The sequence below is a fragment of the Podarcis gaigeae genome (genome assembly GCF_964106915.1).
Source record: "Podarcis gaigeae genome assembly, chromosome: 6".
In the NCBI taxonomy this organism is placed as follows: domain Eukaryota; kingdom Metazoa; phylum Chordata; class Lepidosauria; order Squamata; family Lacertidae; genus Podarcis; species Podarcis gaigeae.
Genome location: NC_139682.1, coordinates 46,266,857 through 46,291,115, shown reverse-complemented (window position 1 = coordinate 46,291,115; position 24,259 = coordinate 46,266,857). Strand labels below are relative to the sequence as shown.

Genomic DNA, 24,259 nt, shown 5'->3' with positions numbered 1-24,259 from the left:
CTATTCCCTATTCCTCCTCTGCCTGGATCCTGTGTTGTGAGATTCAGTATAAAACTAGCATAAGGTTTGCATGCACTTACTCTTCAAAGATGTTGTCAGCTCCCAGTTGGTTTAGGAAGGCCTTAAAGCACATTTGCTCCTCTGTATCAGCTTCCTCCAGAGACAGGTGGGTAGGAGCCTTTACGGAAGGCATCTTTCTCTTCCGGTGCGCTCTTGCCACCGTCTGTGAGCTCAGAAAATACCCTGCCACATAGACAATGAAAATCACACCTCTGGACAGACATGGTGCAAAACAGAACAGTTTCAAAGCAGTATTTGGCCCCTAGGACCAAATAACTACCTATGACAAGACATGCTGAACCAGAGCAACTGCCACAAGCACTCTGCTGATGCTCGTGTTGATCTAGACAGACCGTCAGAATCAAGAGGCTTCCAGACAGGGGCTTAATATTGTGGACAGGTCATTGGCAGGCAACAGTGGGCACTTTCCTTTTCCTGGTTGAATTGTTTTACCCGGAAAGGGTAAATCTGGATTAAATAAGCGACGGAGGCAGCAGATACAGGCTGGCATTTTTTATGCCTCCCACAAGGGAGGTGCAGAGGTTGGCAACACAAGAACAGGCCTTCTCCGTGGTGGCTCCTGTTTGTGGATGCTCTCCCCAGGAAGGCATGCTTGATGCCATCCCTATCTGTTTTTGGACACCAGATATTTTCACTGACCCATGCTTTTTGGATGTTAATCTTCTGCTTATCTTTTCAGTGGGTTGGGTTGAGTTGGACTCGCTCTTTTATCAGGGAGCATTTTAGGTTGTTTTTACTTTTATTTTCCATTTTTGTTTCTGTAACTCGCTTTGAATCACTTTTGGAACAGAGTGACCACTACTAATAAAACAATAATAATAATAATAATAATGCGGATGCTGCTGCAATACTTTGCAAGCATGAGAAGCAACCATCCTCAGTCGGGGTGGCACAGCAACCATTGCTCCAAACTTCTGCACTTCCCTGCAAATGGGGGCTTCCTGCCAAGGATTGCAGACAAACATTGCACATTATCAACCCCATCAGTGTAACATAAACACACTAAAGCAATGCATACTAAGCCCCTCAGTGAACTCTTCTGTGGTTAAGTAGCCCTTGCTGTCAGTATCCAGGCCATCAAACACAATCTCCAGCTCTTTGGTGCTCCAAGGAAAGTCTGCCTCCAATTTCTGAAAACAATACAAATGTGAAGTTAAGGCCTTAATATCAGTCCCTTTGCTCTCAGACAGATAGTAAACAGTTCGGTCTGCCAAAAAGGTGCCCTCAGTGTCATTGCGGGGTCAGAAATGATTGGTGGTCCTGTTTTTATATAAAATAACCAGCTGTATAAAACTGTGCTTGCTGTGTCTGTTTCCCTGCTGGAGAACCTATTAAGTGTTATGCTAAAGAATAAACAAACAAACAAACAAACAAATAAAGTTTGCAGTCCATTAACCTGGTCTTTTTAAGTTGAATCTCTTCCTTTGTCTATTTGTTAGGTACTGGTTAATTACCTCTTATCAGCTCTTGCTTGGAATGTGTTAAGGAGGCATTTTATTGCTCAAGGCCTGTAGATATAGCCAGAGGCGCCTAAGAGTGAAAGATTGACAATCGAAGATAACAAAAAGAAATAGCAGGTGCTACTTTGAGGACTCTGCACATGTTCTGGAGCCTATTAGGATCTCGTGAATATTAGAAGACAAACCCAGGGCGGGGCTAAGGCTAATCTAAATGCACATGCTATGTGTGTGCTCCCCTCCTTCACATGCCAAGGAGTAAGACATGAAATGGGCGTTCTGGAAAATCTATAAGCTGTAAGTCTTAACCAATCAGAAAGCAGATGGAAGAAAGGAGGCGGGAGAAAGTAGGAGAGAGGGGAAAATCAATGTTTCAAAAGCCTGGCGCAAGAGTCCTCGTGGCCGGCATTTTCCTTCCCTTTCTTTGGAGATGTTTGTGCGCTTTATTCAATTGAATAAACAAAAGTATATTGGATCTCCTGTCTACAGGCTCTTATTGGCATTAGCAGTGCCTGGGACAATAAAAAGGTCTGATTAGCAGACCCAACATCACAGCATCGAGTAGAAAAGAGTTGTAGAGTTTCATTCTACATGCAGGGTCATAGACACCTAAATAATGTTAAGATGATAATTATTTGTTTTATGGTCACACAGAATGATCCATGATAAGGCAAAGTTGAGATCAGGGTTTTTGCCAGGCCTTTTCTCATCCATCATTAAGGTATTCTACTTCCACTGTCAAGAGGCAGCATGTCTCAAGCTTCCAGCAAGAAAACTGAAGCATCTGCCCCTCAAAAGCACATGCACCACTAATTTACCTGCATATCAGCTCGTGTGATGAAACCTTCCTTTTTTCCATGTCCCTGGGAGAGGTTCCGAACTTTTTCCATGAGTTCAGAAAGGCATGGCTCTTCCTCTGAAATTGAAGATACCCGTGTGCTTCCCCAGGTCCCTCTTGCTTGCTTCCGGCGGCTCGACCCAAACTTTCTGCCAGGCATCCTCTGCTTATCCATGGCCCTCCCAGAGATTTACATCCAGTTCTTTGAAAAGAGGAAGGAAAGGGAGCGGGGCATCATCCTTTTTCATATCCTCCGCTGTCTCATAATTTGGCATGCTAGAGACACATGGCACTTTATGACGTGTGATGCAGAAAGGTTCTCCTCCTAGTTATCTTGAACCCGCAAAGGCTGGCGGTTGTTGCAGCTGTAAAGCAGTGATGCATTTGCCTGCTCATGGAGCTGCATGCCTACACTAAACCCACTTTGCAAGCAAGCATCAGGAGCTGCTGAGGTTAGGAGCAGAACGCATGAAGTATATGCACTATTGCCCCAGGTGAGTTACAAAGCAGAACATTTCCCTGGTCAGTTAAGACTGACCAGGTTCTGCCTACCTACGACGAAATCAGCTCTCCCTGACTTTATTATATATTTAGATAAGCTTTTTATGGCAAATTGAAGGTCTAAAAAAAACTAAAAATAACTCCCAGATATGGAGGGTCCATGAGGGGGGTGGCGCTGTGAGCTGAACCACAGAGCCTAGGACTTGCCAATCAGAAGGTTGGCGGTTTGAATCCCCGCAACGGGGTGAGCTTCCATCGCTCGGTCCCTGCTCCTGCCAAGCTAGCAGTTCGAAAGCACGTCAAAGTGCAAGTAGATAAATAGGTACCACTCCGGCGGGAAGGTAAACGGCGTTTCCGTGCACTGCTCTGGTTTGCCAGAAATGGCTTAGTCATGCTGGCCACATGACCCGAAAGCTGTCTGCGGACAAACGCTGGTTCCATCAGCCAATAAAGCAAGATGAGTCGGTCATGACTGGACCTAATGGTCAGGCGTCCCTTTACCTTTTTTATGGAAGGGCTGTAGCTCTTAACTTTGCATGCTGAAGGTCAAAGGTCAAATTAAAAGGAGAGCAGGAAAGATCTCTCATTGAGGCAGACCAGCTACTGTTACTGCCAGTCAGAGAATACAATGCATAAACAGACCACATGTCAGTGAGCTTATTACGGTAATTTATAAATATTTCCCAGGCTGTTTGCATTTGGGGAGTAATTATTTGCGACAGGCAAGTGGGTTTTTTTACAAGCCTCCGCTAATCCTGGCTCTGCCTCTGCCCTGTATCCAAAGAGACCTCTTCCGCCATTTCCTTCGTTGTTCTAAATCAAAAGTATCCAACATGGTTTCCTCAAGATGCTGTGGATGGCAACCCCCATCACCCCTGACCATTGGCCATGTTGGCTAGGGATGATGGGGATTGTAGTCCAAAATATCAGGAGGACACTACATTAGCCACCATTGGGCTAAACATACTTTGGCTCCCAGCTTGCCAGTGGATATCAACACTGATCCAGTGCACGCACCAACATTGCAATCTTAACTTCTGCACCAAGAATCCTTATCTAAATCAGGAAAGGAAGTGACAGGATATACCTGGTGACAGCTGCCACATATGTTGTGCTACGTCTCTAGTTTATGGCTGTTTTGGACTTGCATTCGCTCCAATCCTACCTGTTTGGCAAGGATGGGCGCTACTTGTTTTCAAGTTAAAATGTGGTTAGCTTGAGTTACTGATGTCATCATGCTTTAGGGCTCAGCTCCCAGCCCCATCTCTCTAGAAGTAGAACATCTGAGTCAGATATGGATGCACATTGTCTTCAGTGCACACAAAGGTACATCTATGTGCACGCATTCTGAGGCACCACAGAGCACAAAACCTGCCATTCACATGCAGCAGCTACTGAGGTTTGTGGATAACATACCATTTATGAAACAGTTGTGGGTTTTTTTGAAACCAGAAGCAATTGTTTTCTGAAACAATTATGTGTATCTGAAACCAAAACAGTAAACACACTGCTGGCTCTTAAGTGCATGGAGGACAGATTATTGCTGGGCAAATGAACACACAGGAGGTGAACAGTCTTCACTAATATAAAACAGAGGAGACAGTGGTGTTCACCAAACGATCCTTGATTGGAGAATAGAGATTATTCAAACATACCCCTATTCTCATCATCCGTGAAACCTCGCAAGGTTTTGTGATCCATTGGGCTTCAAGCAACACCTTTTTAATAGGCCAATGGTAGATCAGCATAATAAGCTTTAGAATCGAGAAAGTTCAGCAGTCGAGAAAAGTCTTGTGAAACTCAAAAGCTTGTTACAATACAGTGGTACCTCAGGTTAAGTACTTAATTCGTTCCAGAGGTCCGTACTTAACCTGAAACTGTTCTTAACCTGAAGCATCACTTTAGCTAATGGGGCCTCCTGCTGCTGCCGTGCCGCCAGAGCACGATTTCTGTTCTCATCCTGAAGCAAAGTTCTTAACCTGAGGTACTATTTCTGGGTTAGCGGAGTCTGTAACCTGAAGCGTATGTAACCTGAAGCGTATGTAACCCAAGGTACCACTGTATTGGCCCCACTGCTTTTTTTCTGGGGGGACGCAGGGGGACGCATACCCCTAAACATTTTGTGAATCTAAGTATGGCCTCATTGAGGGGCAGTATTTCAATATGAGTGGGAAAATGAGAATACCACTAAACAATTTTTTAGAAAAAAGAGCACTGATTGGCCCCCTTTTTAAAAGTTATCATCTGAATCATTTAAAAATTCAGGGGTCAGCAAACTTTTTCAGCAGGGAGCCAGTCCACTGTCCCTCAGACCTTGTGAGGGGCCAGACTATTTTTTTGGGGGGGAATGAACAAATTCCTATGCCCCACAAATAACCAGAGATGCATTTTAAATAAAAGCACACATCCTACTCATGTAAAAATACGTTTGCACAGTCTGCGGGCCGGATTTAGAAGGCAATTGGGCCAGATCCGGCCCCTGGGCCTTAGTTTGCCTACCCATGTTTTAGATCTTAATCCAGGGGCCGGCAATCTAAGGCCCATGAGCCACAAGCAGCCCATGGGGGTCATTTAACTGGCCCATGGACCCCCACAGCCCGCTCAATCGGCTCCCATGCGCCGCGCTAAACCAGCACGGAGCAGAGTGGGGACTGCCTTCCGCGATGCTGGCCAGCTTCCCATTGGCTGCAGGAAGCTCCTGCAGCCAATGGGAAGCTGTGCACGCCTCCTCCATGCCGGTAGAAGCGCTGGAAATGGCATTTGCATATGCATGCGTGCATGCACGCGCACACACTCTGGCCCACTGCAGCGTCTGCAGGACCGTGAATGGCCCAAGCCACAAAAACTTTGCCGACCCCTGTCTTAATCAGCCTTCCTTTGAAACCATCATGCTAACTGTACTTGTATCTAATTATAGAAATTATGGTACAGGAGCCCACAACTTTCTAGCATTTGTAATTAGACATGTTCACAGAAAGAAGAAGTACTTACTCTCAAAGAGGATCGAGAAGCGCTTGCCTATATCGCTGGCGGTGAGTCAATAGAATTTCCCAGGTTGAACAGTGCAGTGGGGACCAAGCAGACTTGGCAGACTTGGCAACACACAGCAACAAAAGTTGGTCAACTAGTTTCAACTGGTGCCTTTTCAGGGTATGTGAAACTGAATGTGGAAGTCCAACTCTCAAATGATAACTATGATCTAGAGTGCGCTGTCTGAAGTGTCTTGCAATCTTTAAAAACCATTTCCTCTTTTTCTGCTACTTTATGGGGGAGGTTAGACTTGTATGGTTAGACTCAGCGGTGGAGCAAGCGCATCGGACGCCTGGGGTGGTGCTGCCCAGCATTTTGTCACCCCCCTCAGTGGTGACACCCAGGTAGACCCACCCCCACCGCACCCCCCTTCCTCCGCCCCGGTTAGACTTGAATTAACTTTTGAATGAATGGCTTAATATGAGCATAACTCTGATATTATTAGTATTGGATATTGTTCACTGACCGGTTGGTATGTTTTATGCTCCTTTAAATGAACTGCAGTTGTTGAATTGGTAATTGCAATATATTATAATTATGGTGACTGTATTTAAATTGTCCATTCTATAAACCACTTTGGACACAAAGTTTCAGGGGAAATACAATATACAAATAAATAGTACTTCTGTGGGTTTTCTGGATGACCAAAACTAAGGCCAGGTCCCTCCAAAAAGCAGCTCATGGTTCAAAGCTGACACATGATATAACTAAATGTTGAGTTGGAAGTTTATTCCACAAGGGTCATTATATAGTTTCCAGTTGCAGGATAGTTTCATGCTTTTGATTCTATATGTTTGGTGACTTCATTGGGCTTTTGCAGCTAGGGTTGCCAGATGTCATGTACAGTATATGAAATAAGAACTTTTCTTGGTAAATTTGTACATGTGTTCTTAATAATATAGCCCAAGAGCCTGCCCAACCTATTCTTCAAGCAGGACATTAATCTTCACAACACCCTTACATAAGACTAAGGTTCCATTAGCAATAGGCATGGATAGATGATGCAACTGGTACGAACTCAGAAAGCTTTTTTTAAAGCCAAGGCAACTCAAGCCCCGCTAGTGCTCCATATCCATGCAACCTCATAATTGGTTGGTTCTCCTTGGTGGGTTCTAAATCTGCAGTTGACCAACAGAGAGCCTGCAGTAAAGCTTTGGCAAACTACACAAAGTCAGCTTACATTAGAGACAATGGTTGTGCAAACCATCAGTATGGATTCACACAGCCAGCGCATGTGGTGATTTTCCAGACACTTAACACCTTTAAATAAGTTCCCACATTTTGCTTGTGCTGCTGGCAAAGGATGAAATTGATTTGGACTGTCATGACAGTCAACTAAGTCTGGCAAAAAGCAGCTCTTTGAGTCTGCTCTAGAGTATATGCATTTACATGCCTACTCAGAAGTAGTCACACAGTTAAGAGGGTGCAGGATTGTAGCGTAAGTGTGATTGAGTAATCTGCTGTAAGAGGTGCTGTTTGCATTTTTTAAAATGTCAAAAGTGGAAAACAGTTTACATCACTCTTCAGGGTTGTTGTTGTTTTGTTTACAATACAAAAAAAAAAGGTGCTGGAGAGTCACACTACAGTGTACAGTCCTGGTGTTGCTTGCAAGGGCCCAGGCAACGATGCGTAAGAGATTTTCCAAAGGAACCTGGATTTTGATTCAAACTCGCTGTATGGGCAAATCTATACCATTACATTTAAAGCACATGGCTTTCACCCAATAACCCTAGTTTGTATGTAAGTCACTATGGAAGCCTTTTTTGGTTGACGAGCAGGGTTTCTCAAACTTGGGTCTCTAGATGTTTCTGGACCACAATTCCCACCATCCCTAGCTAGCAGGACCAGTGGTCAGGGATGATGGGAATTGTAGTTCAAAAAGAACTGAAGACCCAAATTTGGGAAAACCATCTATAAAAAAAATTTAAAAAATAAGGGAATTGTAGCTCTATGGCTCCAGCTACCAGGAATGTTTGGAGTAAGTCATACGCACTAAATGTGTGCTGAATGTGCTTTAAATATATGGTGTGAATCAGTCACTAGGGCTATCAATTCTCCCTTCCTCTTTCTTTCTTTCTTTCTTTCTTTCTTTCTTTCTTTCTTGTACTTACATTCCACGCTTCCTCCAAGGAGCTCCTGGTGGCTTGCATTTGTCTTTTTGTGCACCATTTTATTCTCACAATCCTGCAGAGTAGGTTAGGCTGAGAGATGGCGACTAGCCCAAGGTCACCCAAGCAAAAGCTTCTTAGCTGAGATGAGCCTGGGTCTCATCCTACTCTGCCGCACCAACACAGATGCAGGGAAGCCAAATTGCATAAGTCCTAGCCAGCATGGCCAATAGTCACAAGTATTGGGAGGTGTTGTCCAACAGCATCTGGAAGACCACAGGCTTCCCATCCTCACTCCAACCACTATTCCACCCCACTGACTTTTAATCAGGGGATCTGTGCTTTTAACAGCTGCACAGCAGGCAGAAATTCAGCACATGGAAATGCTTCTTAGAGGCTTCTTAGGGACGCGGGTGATGCTGTGGGTTAAACCATAGAGCCTAGGACTTGCCAATCAGAAGGTCAGCGGTTCGAATCCCTGCGACGGGGTGAGCTCCCGTTGCTCGGTCCCAGTTCCTGCCAACCTAGCAGTTCAAAAGCACATCAAAGTGCAAGTAGAAAAATAGGTATCGCTCTAGCAGGAAGGTAAACGGCGTTTCCGTGCGCTGCTCTGGTTCGCCAGAAGCGGCTTAGTCATGCTGGCCACATGACCCGGAAGCTGTACGCCGGCTCCCTCGGCCAATAAAGTGAGATGAGTGTCACAACCCCAGAGTTTGTCACAACTGGACCTAATGGTCAGAGGTCCCTTTACCTTTACCTTTAGAGGCTTCTTTGTAGAAGCTCCTAGCACTCAGTATTTCCACCGTTAAAATAAAATCTAACTCCAAAATAAAGAAAAGCCTCCATGTGTTTGTTCTTTAACTAATACGTCGACTCACAATGTCACTCCCTAAAACATGAGCCAGACCATAAAAAGCACTTACCATTCGCCAGCATCTATAGGGTTCTCACTCGCTGCAAAGAGCAGGACACCTCCTCTTAAATGAGACAGTTCCTTTATTTTGCAGGCGGAAGTTGGCACAACCACAGAGGAGGGAGAAGGTGGCCGATTTCACCAGCATAACTGAGACATTTGTGTTGTCACTTTCCTTCTTGCTCAACCCATCTTTCTGTTGTGGGCTCAGCCAGAACAGCATGCTACAGCCACTCACGTTATTTTAACTGTTTGTCCTACAGATCTCTGGGAAAGGCATTGGTTGCCTTGGGACATTTAATGCAAGATTAAAATTGGCTGCACAAAACACAGTTGGTTTTCACTTTTACTTGGGAGAAGCCATATTTCCGGGAATATAAAGCATGAGCAAATGTTTTGCTGGGAGACCAATAGTACGGCCTACATTGAGCCATTTCACAAATGTGGAACAAGCTCAAAGGTCAGCCTGCAGTAAAAATTGTTTATGGAACGGTTTGCAAATAGAAATGTGATTGTGTTAGCAAGATTATTGTGGCTACCTAGAATACAAACCGGCAGCAAAGGGTTTTTTGGTCTTCAGTCTAGGTTAGTCAGAGGCGACTATAAAAAGCCACTGCCATTCCATTAAGCAAGTATGTAAATATATCTAGCTAGTTAATTACCGACTTTCTTTTCTGCCAAATTCTGCTGAGATTATCTGTATATTGATTAGCCACTGTTAACTGGCTTTTTTTAAAAAAACCAAATAGTTGTCTGTATTCCAAGTAACATCCTACAAAGGAAGAGGATCTGCTATGTATTTTCAGGATCACATTTCTAAGAACAGTTGCCTCTTTTCTGAACCCAACCCCCACAAGATTATAGTAGTTTATATTTCATCCTGTGTAAGTGTACTGCCAGTGTACTGCCAAAAACACATTGTTTTGTTTATCCAATACAATTGCTCTTTTGTGTGTGCAAAGTGCTTCTTAGATATGTCTTTGAATATTTGGAAATATCAACTCACAGCTGCTTTTTAATCACTTGAAGGACATATTAATAAAAACCAATTACCGGTAACAGTGGTGTGCCGCCACTGCAAAATTTGGTCTTTTATTTGTAGTGTTCGGAAGCAACCCAGTCTCTTTTGGATCTGTACTGTATCATTCCAATTTGTAATTCAGGTCCAATTCTAAACTGTTAAATCCAAAGCTGTTTCACTCTTTTTGAATATAAAAACAACTACAGTGGTACCTCAGGTTACATATGCTTCAGGTTACAGACTCCGCTAACCCAGAAATAGTACCTTGGGTTAAGAACTTTGCTTCAGGATGAGAACAGAGAGGCCCCATTAGCTAAAGTGGTGCTTCAAGTTAAGAACAGTTTCAGGTTAAGAACGGACCTCCGGAACGAATTAAGTACTTAACCCAAGGTACCACTGTATAACCTTTTCCCCTTTTCACCTAAGTGAATGAAATTTTCAGGCAAAAGAGGCCTTCCAGAGTAAATTAAGACTGCCCAGAATGGGATGCAAATAGCAGCCATGGTGACCCTTCCTAAGAGGATACATTCTGCCAAATTTCAGAGAGATTGGTAGGGGAGAGCCACTGTACCTCGTAGCACTCTTATTTCCCACATCCAGCCAGGCAGGTGATTTCAGATGTGTAGTATTGGAAATAATTTCTGCATCTATAAAATTGTATGGGCTTTTCTCTAAACTCACTCCTTTCTTTACTCTCCACCTTCTGTTCTGGGTTTCCTTAAGGCTCCCATTTTTCAGCCTGCTGCCTATTCAGAGCCTACCCATCAAACACTTTTACCATTGTATCTGACTCTTGGTCTTTTAGTTTCCTGTAAGCTCTAGGATCTGTTTTAACTTCCTTATCTTTTTGCCCTTACATTAAGTTCTTAGGCCTATTGTGGCATTCACCACCAAAACTTTCACTTTCATGAACTTAAAATATTTTTGTAAACATGGTTTTCGGTCTTTGAAATTAGAATGCCTGTTGATATTCTATAAGGCACTGCAACAATCCAACCATTAGAGAGCAAATACTATTACCATGATGCTTCAGCATGCAAGAGATTAGTAATCTAAGGATGGAAAGAAGAAACTGACTGACAGCTGGCATAGTAATACCACTAAGTTCTCCAGCTCATATTTGATAGACGATGCATGGATTAACAGTCACGGCATGCATTCGGCAATCAAATTTGACCTCTGCCACCTATGGCATCCTCTGCAGTGTTTCCTGATGGTGGTATGGCAGCCCTTTGCCATGGTTTTGTCCCACTTTGCCTTACACAACTAGTAGGAGGAATAGTGTCTTTCCATTTGTCTATTATCTCCATTAAAAAAACTAACCAACCCCCAAGGAAAGAGCCCTCACCACCCAGAAAATTCAAGCTTGATCAATCCCACGTGCAATTAAATCAGACAAAAGTGTTGCTCCATTATGAAACAGCTTTTATTTTAAGGTCTATACTTAAGTCAGTTCAGCAGCATTATATTCACAAACAAATGGATTAGTGCTGAGAGTCCTAGCATTATGCATTACCCTGAATGTAGAAGTGCAGTGGTCCGAAGTGGCCAGGCCTGTCCATGCAACTCTAGAAAGGTCAGAAATCCACAGGCAAACATACTATCTTAAGGAAGTGCCTGAAGCTGTGCTTCTGGGTAAGATAGGTCTTCTTCCAACATCTTGCTCACAAGCCACAGTTGTTGTTTGTAACTAGTCTAATACAGTATGGCTGATAGTACTCCCAATTTCAGCTGCTACATTCCCGCCCCCCCTCCACCCCAGGCCTATAACAACAAACAACCCACTAGGCCAAGTGCTTGACATCTCCCCCCACCCAACTTTTTCTTGGAGGAAAAAAGATGAAGGTGCCGAACAAAGCACGAATATGCTCCTGCGTTGTCTGTCAAAGGCAAAATTGTGCCCGTCAGTAATGTGCTAGCATTAATCCTTTCCCACGGATGTAGGGATTTCCCCACCGCTCTTGCAAAGCAGATGCAGTTAAATGGGACACACCCTTCGTTTAACTAAAATGAGATCCTCAGGAGGTCCAAGTGTTCCAACCCAGCTCCAGCCTCTGGAATAAAGCAATAGCTCCCAAAAAGCACACCGCGATGAAAGATTCAAGATTTCAGCAGCGGGTGCTATTCCAGCAGCACAGCAGTAAAGAACCCGTTGGCAAAGGGGCAGAACAATAAAGGCAAAGTTAGATTTGACTTGGAACATAGTGATGATTCACATGAAAGTCTGATTTGACTTGCACATGGCAAAAGGCTACATTTCAGATTCCAGTGTTAAACACTGCACCCAATATTAACAGGTGGTGCTTTTGACAATAAGATGCCAATAAGACCGAAATATCAGTCCCAAATTCAGACAGGAACAGCTGTGAGTTTAATTTTCTTGCAACAAGTAGATGTGCTTAAGCTTTAAGCAATTTACTTTCCAATTTTAAAAGGGTAAAGGAAAGCTGGCAAGATCACAGGTAGCTGCAGAAAGCATGGAAAGCAAACACAAGGTAAATCCTTTATCATTATTTCATGCTAGAGAGAGATGTCACAAGTGAACCATGTTTCCAGAGGCAATGGAAACTCCATGGGCATGTCTTATCAAGCCTCGCTAGCACTCACTGGGAACCCAAATCCCACAATATTCTCACCAATTAGTACCATACCAAAGGCTGTATGCTGTCGAAGGATGGATGAGTCGCTATGCTGGCAATATGTGCCTACAGGCTGCATGGCAGAAGTAGAGTAATATTTCTGAGCTCAAACTTCTGGTTCCCACTGGCTACATTTCCCCCCTAAGGCTAGTGTTATTTGCATGACTTGAGTCAACAGTATTATTCGATAGTTTTAGGAAGGGGAAGGAAGTTACAGTGCTCACACACTATCCAGTATTGTCTGATAATGGAATCCTTCCTGCAACCGTAATGGTACTGATTTGTGATACTACTGCCCACTGTAGGAAGATCTTCATCTTTGTAAAATGAATGGATTAGCTTTCTGGTTTGGAAGTCTTTTTTCTTCCCCCCCTCACCATATTCCTTTAAACCTAGCAGGACAAAAAACAACACACAGAGAGAGCAAGATCACAGACCTAGGAAAATACAATCCTTCAGACCTTGCACCTGCAAAGTGACTCATACCTGAGACAGGTGTGTGAAAGGTCTCAGCCACAAGCAGTACTTGCACTGATCCTTCCCTCTTGCCATCATGCTTAAGCATCTCCCCCAGCAACTTAAGTCTATTTTAGGATAAGGCTTTACAATATATTCCATTGCACATAAAGCTCCAGTGCCATCATAAATAAGGAAAATAACTCTACATCCTTCTGAAGTGTTACACTAGTCCGCTACATAGTTTTTATGTAAAGTAAGAGCCTCAGAGCAGAAGTCATTACTCTAACTAGCTGCTCCTTCAAACAGTCAAGTCTGCTGCCTGCACTGAGTGTCGTGTCCAAGTCGGCCATTCCAGCTAATAGCGGTGAAGGCAGGTCAGCTCCTTTAGCCCAGAGACTGCGTGGATGCATTTTGCTTGCAGTGTAGTTATCATGGGTCTGACTTGCAGGGGACAGTTCTCCGCTTGGAGCTGTAGAAGTCTGGAAAAGAGCAGAAGGACAAATTGAACATGCCAGCCAAGTGAGTGTCCGTGTGAGTGCCTGGGAGATATTCATTCATGCCCAAGAGCAGTCTGCTCAGAGACTGCAAGGCAATCACCAGCCAAGATCCTGGAGTTCCCAACACAACCGTAACTGCGCAATTCTATGAATGTTTACGCAGAAGTTCCATGGTATTCAAGTGAGCTTACTTCAAGGTCGCACTTTACAACTTGAGAGTCATCTACATGAAGGAGTGGCCTTGCCAGCCCATGGTTTAAGACAGGCTTCCTCAAGCTCAGCCCTCCAGATGTTTTTGGCCTACAACTCCCATGATCCCTAGCTAGCAGGACCAGTGGTCAGGGATGGTGGGAATTGTAGTCTCAAAACATCTGGAGGGCCGAGGTTGAGGAAGCCTGGTTTAAGATTTGCAGGACAGACTGTGCTGGTGATCTTGTCAACAACGGTGCTTTGTTTGGTTGGTGCAACGCTCTCAATCATGGCAGCTTAGCTGTGGAATTCCCTCCTAGCAGATATTTCCATGTCCTGTTATTGGTTTTTCACTTGTCAGCTGAAGACCACCAATATGACTACTGGTTGCATTCTGCTGGATTCTTTGCTACTGAAGTTTTAAGAGATAGTTACTAAATGTGACTGTTCGGTTTAAACTTCTATAGCTATGTGTTCAATTTTATTTTAAATGTTTGACTGCATCCTGGGAACCTTCAGGATGAAGGTTTGGTTTAAAATATAATGTTATTTTTTTAGGGGGGGCGTATAAGAAAACTTCCTCTTAAACCGATGACAAGACAATCAAAATTCCCAAAATCAAATTCCAGTTTTGAGCTCAGGTTCAGAATTCAACTGGTGAATTTGAAACAAATGCAATTTCACAAAAGTGAAATCCACGTCCAGGGCAGCTTTGGCCATTACCGGTAATTCTACCCTCCTCTCTGCAAATGTAAACACGGAAGACAAACAAAGCTGGTAGCTCCTTACCTTTGATAGTTGTCTGCTTTCGCTTGGAAGACTTGCGAGCCTCAAAGCCCACTTGCGTTGGCCTGTCTGTCTTTGTGTGCATCTTGAGAAGCACTGGAGAGGAGCTCAAGCTCTTTTCACCGGCACAACTGTTCTCCTTTGTGGGGCTCAGCAGATCTTGAGAAGGCAACCTGTTTAGATGCGAGACCTTTTCCCATTTATAGTCCCCTTCAAGTGGAGTTTCCGATTCAAAGTCAAAGTTCCACTTCTGCTGAGCCTCCTCCAGCTGGGCCTTCATCAAGGACTGGAAGTCCTTTTGAAGCTGGTCATGATCAACTGGTCCAAAGAGGTTTCTGCAAAGCTTCCTGCTGCAGGGAGACCGAAGGAGGTTGCCCTTAGACAGAGGCATGTTTCCAGCTAGGAGAAATACAAGCGAAAGTTTTAAGGAAAGTTACAACAGGCAACTTATAACTGCTATAAATTAACAATAAAACTTATAAATCAATTCAGCAAGTAAAATAAATTGATAAAAAAAATTAAGTGCCATGGCAAAGCTAATTTTACTAGGTCAAAAGCTTGGCAAAAATATCAGCATTGACATCACAATGAAAGGCCTTCAAGGTGGAAGCAAGACGAGCCTTCAGGGGAGGAAATGTTGTAGCTTGGTTCCAATACAGAAGAGACCCTGTCCCAAGACACTGACCAACCACACCTCCTAATGGCGGCAAGACCAGCAGCAAGGCCTAATCAAGTATGTGTCTTATTATGTACTGTTACTGTGTTACTATATTTTCCATAAACTTCTTTGAGCACAAATTTACTTGTGAAAAATGCAGTACATATATAAAAGGACCACAGCAATTTTCAATGAAGTGAGAATCGAGCGGACTGAGTGAAGTGGTGCATGTGCGATTGTGTATGTGGTGGTTGAGTGCTTAGAATAGTTCCTGTGTAGAGTGAATGTATAGGTGACTGTTATTGCTGGCATCAGAGGTGTCTTGAGAGACAATAAAGTACACCTCCAGGGCTGAAGCCATGACTGTATCAAGCTTTTTTGGTTAACAGTTATGAATTTTTAACTGTTAATTAGGCATTCTTAGTCACTTTACTTATGTACATTGTTTAGATATATATTTGGTTTCAAAACTCCAAATGAAGAATTATGATAGTGGTGTGATTAGGAATATTGTTTACTTTTGAATAAGGAATTTGTATTGTATTCGATTCCTTTTTGTTGGGAGATTTCAGTTGACATTAAGAAGTAGCAAATAAATTGAATATATAAACCAACAATTGAATATATAAACCAACAGGTTGGGCCCAACGGTTTTAACAGTCCTTACCTTTGAAAGAACTGAGCAACATAAAACTAGGGATGGAATCTGTAGGGAAATTCTCAACCAGGAGAACATCATTCAGATGACGTTTGAAACTGCTAAGGATTCCTCTGAGTAACTGTCAACGTCACCAAGAAAGCTGCTCTTTGCACTGTACACACAAGCCTCATCATCCCTACCCTTTGAACCACAGCCTTCAACCAAGAAGAAAGCTACCCAATAGCTACATGTAGTAGAGCTCCTTGGAGATTAAAAAGGGGTTGCAAGCCAAGATCTAGTTGGCGGTGTTCCATTTTTAGTACTCCCTTTCTCCCACATAATTATTTCCATGCAGTCATCCATCAGACAACTCTTGTTAAATTAGGAAAGCATTGCCACAGCAGTTATCATAGGGCACATTGAACACACTCAAGGAGGCAGTCCCATGTTTTCCATGAACAGCACTTGCAGTTTTATGGTTGGCCTAACGTGAAGCAGAATCTTCCACATCAGATCTTTGCACTATTTATTGATCCCCTCCAGACAATTGGATGCAGGTGAACTGCGTTGCATAAAAGTGTCTGTTTTGTCAGTTTGTATGCACTCATTCCAAATGATAGTTTCTGTACAGAATCTTGATTGTGTTGGTTGTTAGTTATGCTTTTAAATACAGTGGTACCTTGGTTTAAGAACAGCTTAGTTTATGAACAACTTGGATAAAAGAACGCTGCAAACCCAGAAGTAGGTGTTTTGGTTTGTGAACTTTGCCTTGCAATCAGAACATGTTGAATGTGTCCCCTTTGTAAATTGAGTCCCCCGCTGCTACGGGAAAGCACACCTTGGTTTAAGAACAGATTTCCGGAATGGATCAAGTTCGTAAACCAAGGTACGGCTATACTGATATGAGACCTAATAAAGGAGCATAGGAGCACCCTGAAGGAATAGTCCACATTTGCCCAAATCTGGACGATTCAGAAGGACAGAGTCAGAACCCAATCTTTATATAGAAAATACACCCTCAGTTGTCTTGGTACAGTCCTAGGATGTCCAAGTACCTCTTTTAAAAAGCATGTGGCTGCACCGGAAGACCTTGAGTTCAGTACAGTATACTGTATTGCAAAAGCTGCAATCCTAAACACACTTCCTAGGGCTACGGTCCTCAACATGGCACTGGGCACTACAGCACCTTCAGACCCAAGCCCTCACCCCCACTCTAAAATGTGTTGGGGTCTTTTTAATTGAGTGGGGTTAGGAAAGTTGCCTCCTTTTTTCTGTGCTTTATTTTGGGAGGGAGGGTGTAGATGTTTTGCCTGTTTGGGAGAGACTTCTGAGCATTACCAGTTCTTCTATGAAATGGGTGTTTTTTGTTGCCAAGAATTGTTTTAGATCTCCAGCCTTGAAAAGCTGGGGAGCAAGCTGCATTGAATGCAGTGTGACTTTCTCTCATGTTAACGTGCATGAAAGATTGCACTGTTCATGTACTTTTAGCACTGAATGTGGCCAAACACCACCTGCTGTGCATATGCAGTGTAGAACTAGCTACAATTTACAATAAAATGTTAAGTCACCAGCTGTTAATGGACTTGGGCATCACGGACTGTTCAGGATTCAACACACACACACACATACACACAGATCTGTAAAGTTGAGTTGGGGTTCCTGGCTTCATCAAATCTGATGCCTTTGGCCCACATAATCTTAGCATTTTGACCTTTGCCCTGCCCCCCTTTCATCCATCCATATTGCAGACAAAGCTGATCTCAAGGCCATCAAGGGAGACAGAGTTTCCATCAATACAAGGCCCTCCCACGCCATCATTACACATTTTCTCTAGTGCTGAATGGCATTAGTGAGACAGAATGCAGCCAAATAATGACCCATCTTGACATCACACTGTAGATCAATTTAAGTGTCTTGCGTGAAGTCACCTCTAAGGTTTACTGCGCACACACACATTTGGGTTTATAAGGTTTGGGTTACCAGGATGCTTACGTGGACTGTGTTTTGTGTAGAGAGTATATTTCCAGACCACCACCACCACCTACACTGGCCAATGTGTTTGCAAGGCTGCCTTTCCTCCAGTGTTCAGGCTTGGGAAGAGGCAAAGAGGTTAAAAATAGCAGCAGCCTTCATGCTCTCTTTATAAACAGCTATGCTGAATGACATCATTGAGAGGTTTAGGCATACCAGAACAAGTCCTGGCAGGTAGCGTGGCTGCCGAGGGCAGGCCTCAACTTGATATCTTGTTAAGTTGCCACTTCAGGCCACTGGAGCAGAGTGCCCACAAGGCACTTTTAGTTCCCTCGGCTGCTCACCCTGCAAAAGATGGTGCCATGCAAGTTTTGAACTGCTTCTTCCTCTTGCTGAGAGAGAAGAGTCAAGGCTATTTCTGTGACCACAATAACTGCAGCAGCCTTAAACACATTGAGTTTAAAATCTATTTCATTTAATTATTATAACATGGAATATATGCTCTAAAGTATACAGAATATACAGTATAAGATACTACATTGATAAAATTCCCGTTTTCCATTCTGTGTCTATCTCATTCTATTGTGACTTCCCTCCACCACAGCTCGACATCCTTTGATATATATTGAACTAGTCATTGTGTTATATATATTGGTTACTTTGGCTCTCAAAACCCTCTTGCAATATTTTTTTCACACCTTTCCAAAGTTAGTCCATGCATATCAATAAATTCATTTTGGAACGATGTTTAGTCATATATTCTTCTAAGCAATTCCATTCCTTCTTAAGTTTTTGATTCGAGTGAAGTCTAATGGCTGCTGTCATTTTAGCCAATTCTATGAATTCACATAGTTTGTTAACTAACCCTCTATGAGGAGACCCCTTTCCAGTCTTAAACACATTGGATTGCATGCAGGCAAACAATTCACTCGCATCATTGAAAAGTGCCACCATGTCTCTAATAAAACCTCCACAAAAGGTTCAAAGAGCAACTTTTGCAGTGGGTTGTCAAATTGAATGCCATGCACATTGGTTCATGCATACACACTCATACACCCCATAGCTGTCAACCTTCCCTTTTTTTGCGGGAAATTCCCTTATTCTAGTGCCGTTTCCCACTGCTTCACGCTGCTATCTCGGATTGTTAGATATCCCGTAGACTGTCCCCGGGACAGGTGTGGCTGCTGATCCCTTATTTTCAAGGCTGCTGACCCCTTATTTTCAAATCTGAAAGTTGACAGCTATGACACACATACAGTGTCAGCTAGAGGCTAGAAATCAACTCATACAATCCAACATTTTAAAATGCTTTTCTTGCAGCAACTGCACCCCCAAGGTCCTGAAAGTCAACCCTGGGTGTTAATTTTCAAAGATCTTTCTTATTCACTTCTTACTTGAGATCACAGCTAGAGTTGCTCTGTTGCCATTGCACAGGGGCTACCTTAGACAGCTGCTGGAAAGGACTAGGCAGTTTGCTCAATTCTGCATTTGGGATAGAGGCTGCAGCTACAAAATCACTAACAGCTGCTGAAGGCCCATATTTAGCCCACCCAAATCAGCAGTGTCTCCACTTTCTGACAGCAACTTTTCAGACAGCAGGCCTTCCCAGCCTTAGGTGGAGGTGCCAGGAAGGGAACCAGGGACCTTCTCAGACAATACACACTCTCTTTCAGAGGGGCTTGCGCATAAGTCGGCCACCTTACTAAACACAGCGCCGCATTCTAGTATTTCCTATTTATCCTGCAAACATGCTTTGGTGGTTGCCGGTTAAGAGCCAGCCAATCACAATGTAGGTCACCACTGTTGTTGAAACAGTAGCTTAAAAACCCTGCGCGTAGTTCAGAGGAGCGTCTCTCGCAGTTGCAAAGCAATCCCGACCGCTTGGTGGCCTGTCTCGCTGGCGATCAGCTGCTCCGCCTGCCGGGCACAGGGTGAGCTCAGGGAGCTCGGGCTCCTTCGGCCCCCAAGGCTGGAGCAAAGCAAACAGGACTTGCTTATCGTAATAGGAGGAGCCCAGGAGGTGTGCGAGACGCTCGCGGCGCTCGCCCCGGGATTACGTCATCTGGCACCACAGCAGCTGCGTCACGTGCCGCGCTGTGGGGGAGGGAGGGAGGGGGAGGGAAGTTGCGAAATCGCGCTTGCCACACAGACCTAGTTCTGCCACAGGCAGGGAAACAAACACGGCCCCCAGACAACTTACTACGGCCCCGCCTCGCCGCCCCCTCCAACGAGCATCCGGCGGATTGGGGGCCGGTTTCAAGGCGCTTCCTTCCACCTACCCCCCCCCCCAAAAAAAGAGTGGGGGTGAGAACCACAAGCAGTTGGCAAAAGCTCATAACTGGAGATTTCGGCTCAAAAAGGCGAGGGGGGGCGGAAATCCCACCCCAATAAGCTGTTTCGGGGGTCCCCCCCAGCGCCTTTTTAGGAGGAGAAAAGTGACTGGGAACACACAGCAGTTCGCAAAAGCGGGCTTCGGCTGCTCAAGCCGCATAAACGAAAGAACTCCCCAAGCGTGGTTTTTTTTGGGGGGGGGGTGGAGAAAGATGTGGGGGTTTTTTTGTTCTTTTTCTCCTCCTCCCCACCAAGGTCTCTTTCCAGCTGCTTCCTCCTCCTCCTGCAGCGCAGCGTCTGGTTTGCGCGCGCCTCTTTCAAAGCGGCGTAATGGGGCTGAGTGACGCTCCTGTGAGCACAACAAGCACAAAAATAAAACTCGGCTTGGGAACAAGGAGTTCCCGGCCCGAGAGAACAGAACATCGCGGCGGGCTGGGCGGAGAGTCAAAAATCAGCTCGTGCGCGTCTTGCAAGTTCCACCCAGGCGGGGCTTCTCCTCCCCCCCCCCCCCTCGCCTCTTCCTGTCTTCAAGCTCGGCGAGCGAAGCGAAAACCCGCAGCCTCCTCTCTTTTTTTACCCCCTACTATAGGAAAGGCAGCCCCGCCGGGCGGCTGCCCCAGGAACACTCCAGGGCTTGGCCTGGCCCTCTTACATCAGCCCCGGCGGGGAGCGAGCGAGTGACTGCCACTGAGTCACAGCCGCCGCCTGACTACCTCTCCTCCCCCCCCCCCCGCAAAGCCGAGCGGTAGTCGCCGCCTCCTGCAAGCCGGGACATGCCCCGGCAGGCTCTCCTGGCCGTGCAAAGTCACCGTCCGGCTGCCGACTCGACAGCGCCCCCTCTCGCAAGGCGCAGGAAGGGCCCGCAACCCTCCGCCAAGGGCTGCGTGGGGCATCGCCATTATCCAAGCGGTGCGATGAAGCCCAGATCCTTTCATGGTCCTAAGGTGCTCTCCCTTCTCTCTGCCCCACCCCGCGCCCTCTCCAAATGTTCACCCTCGCTTCCAAAGGTTGCTTTGCAAGGCCCTCCTGCTCCTTGCGCCGAGCGGGGCCCGAGACTTCTGCCCCGACAGCTCTCCAGCCGCTACCTGACTCAGACAGACAAACACAGGCACCTCCCTGCAAAGGCGCACAGATAAAGTAACTCGTCATCCAGCAAAACAATGTACCGCTTCCTCACCCGCACTGGCCGCTCCGCGCTTCTTTTGGGGAGCGTCAGTCTGCTCATCTGTCAACAACTGATTAGTAGTAGGCGTAGCACCTACCCGAGACGTTTTTGGTTTCGGTGTGCATGATCAGTGCTGGTTACGCGCAAGTGAGCGCGCATCACTGCCCCTCTCCCCTCCCGTTAAGCGCTCAGGTTGTAGCCCCCGAGTCTTCAGGAACAGGGTGACATACATAAGCAACACGCAAATCCGAACAAACAATGCCGTCGGGTTTGGACAGCGAGCGGAGGAGTCGCCAGGCTCCTCCGATTGCGATGGACGGCACCGCCATCGCGCACTTCGGGGAGGTGCACGTACCCGCAAAACCGACCGAACCCATTTTAAGGGTCCCCTTGCCATCTCCTCTCGTCAGCAGGTGGGAGAATTCCGGGGTGAAGTCGAAAAGCCACGCCGAAGCTCTCCAGGCTGTCTAAGGGAGTGGCTAGAGATGGAAAGAACAGGTGGCTCAAGGGATGAAGAGGGAAGGCGACGTCTCCTGGACGCTGGGAAACGAGAGCAGGGTGGGGAGCGAAAGAGAATCCCCCCCCCCCACCGACGGGGTCAGGGCTGGTCCACTCATATTTCCCCACCCGGAGACAAAATACGAGATCTTCGACGTTACACAAGGTGGATGGGAGTAAGAAACCAGGATGCGCTCTCTCCCTCCGCAGCATAGCTGACCTCCGCAAATAAGGATGAGAGGAAAAAATCCCAGGCGGAGCGGAGATCGAAGGACATCAAGGGAGGAAGCCAGGGGGCTGCCACCTCCGAAATGGGGCTAGGGTGGGAGACAACGACGCAGTTTCTCCATCACAATCACGGATAAATGTTCCTGTTTCCGATACCTTAAATATTTCCCATGCACGTTACAATGCCGCCCTCCCCCTACTCAGCATTGAGAACTGCCCAAGACCCTCCGGCTCCCAGACGGGAGAAAGCAGCGCTCACCTCTCTCTCTCGCTGCCGTCCTTCGCTCAGAGGCGCCCTCTGCTCTCGGTAGCTCTGAGCGTAGCAGCTCCCGGCAGGACTACATAAAGCCTTTCCAAGACTCCGCCCCCTCTCGTGAAGGGGCGGGGCCTCGCGCCTCTCCTCCCCGCCTCCGAGGAATTTCCAGAGCGCCTCCTTCCTGGTCTCCGTTGTTGACTGCCTGGATCCTCGCTTGCACACACGCCCGAAAAGGAATCGCGCCGCCGACAAATTCTTCCGCAAAGGTACGCCGGCATCCACGTCTACGAGCACAAAGAGCCGCGGCCCCGACTCGAGGAGCGCAGGGGGATATGCTGCAAGATGTAAACGGACCGTGTCTCCTCTGACGCTGATGCAAAACACCGGGAAGAGTGTCGGCTCGGTTGCGCTTTGTTTCTTAAGCGACTCTTTGTACGTTTTCCCTGCCCAGTATTAACACAGACTGCCGTGTCCTGTGTGGAAAAGCACTCAAAAGTATTTTTAGACATGCCTTGAAAATTTCTGCAAATATGAGCACTTAGAACATCCGCACTCCTTAGGCTCCAGCTGGCAGCCAACCAACTAACTAGCCAACCAACCAACCAACCAACTAACCAGCCAGCCAACCAACCAGCCAACCAACCAACTAATCAGCCAACCAACCAACTAATCAGCCAACCAACCAGCCAACCAACCAACTAATCAGCCAACCAACCAGCCAACCAACTAATCAGCCAACCAACCAACTAACCAACCAACCAACTAACTCACCAACCAACCAACTAACTTACACACCTGTCCTCCCTCCTTCCTCCTAGCGAATTAAAAACTGTTTAATCTGAAGCAATGCAGCTGGCACTGTTCACCTCATTCTATCTCCAGGTTCTCCCCTGCATGGCATCATCCGCACCCAAGTCCAGCTGTAGCCCCCTTCCCACTTTATTCCAGATTTCTCCTGGGGGGGATGGATTCTCCGCAGTTTGGTGTTCTTTTATAATTTCCTGTCGTTAAATAAAAAATAAAGTAAAAAATAAAATAATTCGCTGTTGCTTCAGAGTTCCCTCTTTCTGTCATGCACACAAGCTACTCATGTTGGGTAGAGGCCTTGAGATTAGCTTCAGCTGGAAGTGGAACAGCTCTATTCCTAGGTGTCCCCAAAGTTGCATGAAGGCTAAAAGGCAACTGTAGATTCACCCACTTTTCTCTTTGTGCCTCACCAAATCGTTGCAGGAGCTTAGCTTAGTTGCTTATTAGGTTTATAGCCTGCCTTTTCTCAAAGGAAACCATGGCAACATCAACGCACCCCCTGCTGCCTCCATTTTATCCCCCACAACAACCATGCGAGGAAGGCTGAGCTGAAAGAGAATGACAGGCCCAAGGTCACCCAGTGACCTTCACTGAGTTGGAATGTGAACCCGGTGTCACACTGGGCCTACCAAGGGTTGCCATATTTTGAAGCCCAAAAAAGAGGACACATTTGCCGACTTCTACTTTTAACTATGGATCGCTATGACGACTCTACCCATGAAAAAGAGGACGTGCCCTGGAAAAAGGGGACATATGGCAATACCCTCAAACCAAGTTAAAATCTAGTTTCCTGAATTCAAATCCATGAAAGTCATTCACACCTGTCATGATAGGCCAATCATGAAGATGGAAAGTCCCAATCATTTGGTATTCGTAGCATTTGTTTTATATTTTTTTTCTGTATCAGGTCAATTTTTGTTGTAACATCTAATTGTCTGGAGAATGTACTTTACAGTGGTACCTCGGGTTACATACGCTTCAGGTTACATACGCTTCAGGTTACAGACTCCGCTAACCCAGAAATAGTGCTTCAGGTTAAGAACTTTGCTTCAGGATGAGAACAGAAATTGTGCTCCGGCAGTGCGGCAGCAGCAGGAAGCCCCATTAGCTAAAGTGGTGCTTCAGGTTAAGAACAGTTTCAGGTTAAGAATGGACCTCCGGAACAAATTAAGTTCTTAACCCGAGG

The 24,259-nt window shown here is 45.7% G+C and overlaps 3 protein-coding genes across 8 annotated transcripts in view; 1 reads left to right on the top strand and 2 right to left on the bottom strand.

Annotated features, from left to right (window-relative positions):
• RAB44 (RAB44, member RAS oncogene family) overlaps nt 1–9,773 on the bottom strand; it is a 29,369-nt gene extending 19,596 nt beyond the window's left edge. Inside the window, exons 1-4 of one of the 3 annotated variants that reach the window (XM_083744948.1) lie at nt 8,939–9,773; nt 2,357–2,578; nt 1,100–1,211; nt 81–243 (exon numbers count right to left, since the gene is read on the bottom strand). In XM_083744948.1, the coding sequence (XP_083601074.1) occupies nt 81–243; nt 1,100–1,211; nt 2,357–2,551 (470 nt within the window). In that variant the 5' untranslated portion in view covers nt 2,552–2,578; nt 8,939–9,773. Of the gene's footprint in view, nt 1–80; nt 244–1,099; nt 1,212–2,356; nt 2,916–5,868; nt 6,064–8,938 lie in introns of those variants that run through there. The other 2 variants (XM_083744946.1, XM_083744947.1) reach the window with 2 other exon arrangements.
• A 1,584-nt stretch (nt 9,774–11,357) lies between these two features.
• On the bottom strand, nt 11,358–22,401 carry CDKN1A (cyclin dependent kinase inhibitor 1A). 4 transcript variants are annotated; one of them, XM_083745146.1, is made up of 3 exons: nt 22,270–22,401; nt 14,523–14,918; nt 11,358–13,526 (listed from the first exon to the last, which is right to left on the bottom strand). In XM_083745146.1, the coding sequence occupies exons 2-3, from the start codon at nt 14,908–14,910 to the stop codon at nt 13,477–13,479; spliced, it is 438 nt and encodes a 145-aa protein (XP_083601272.1). In that variant the 5' UTR covers nt 14,911–14,918; nt 22,270–22,401; the 3' UTR covers nt 11,358–13,476. The 4 variants fall into 4 exon arrangements, with proteins under 4 accessions (XP_083601272.1, XP_083601271.1, XP_083601273.1 ...); XM_083745145.1 differs by having other exon boundaries at nt 21,640–22,320; XM_083745147.1 differs by lacking the exon at nt 22,270–22,401 and adding an exon at nt 21,297–21,527.
• Nucleotides 18,136–24,259, top strand: part of LOC310847375 (parathyroid hormone 4-like) — a 47,780-nt gene continuing 41,656 nt past the window's right edge. Inside the window, exon 1 of the mRNA XM_083745123.1 lies at nt 18,136–18,145. The gene's annotated coding sequence lies outside the window, so the exon portion shown is untranslated. The remainder of the gene's footprint in view (nt 18,146–24,259) is intronic.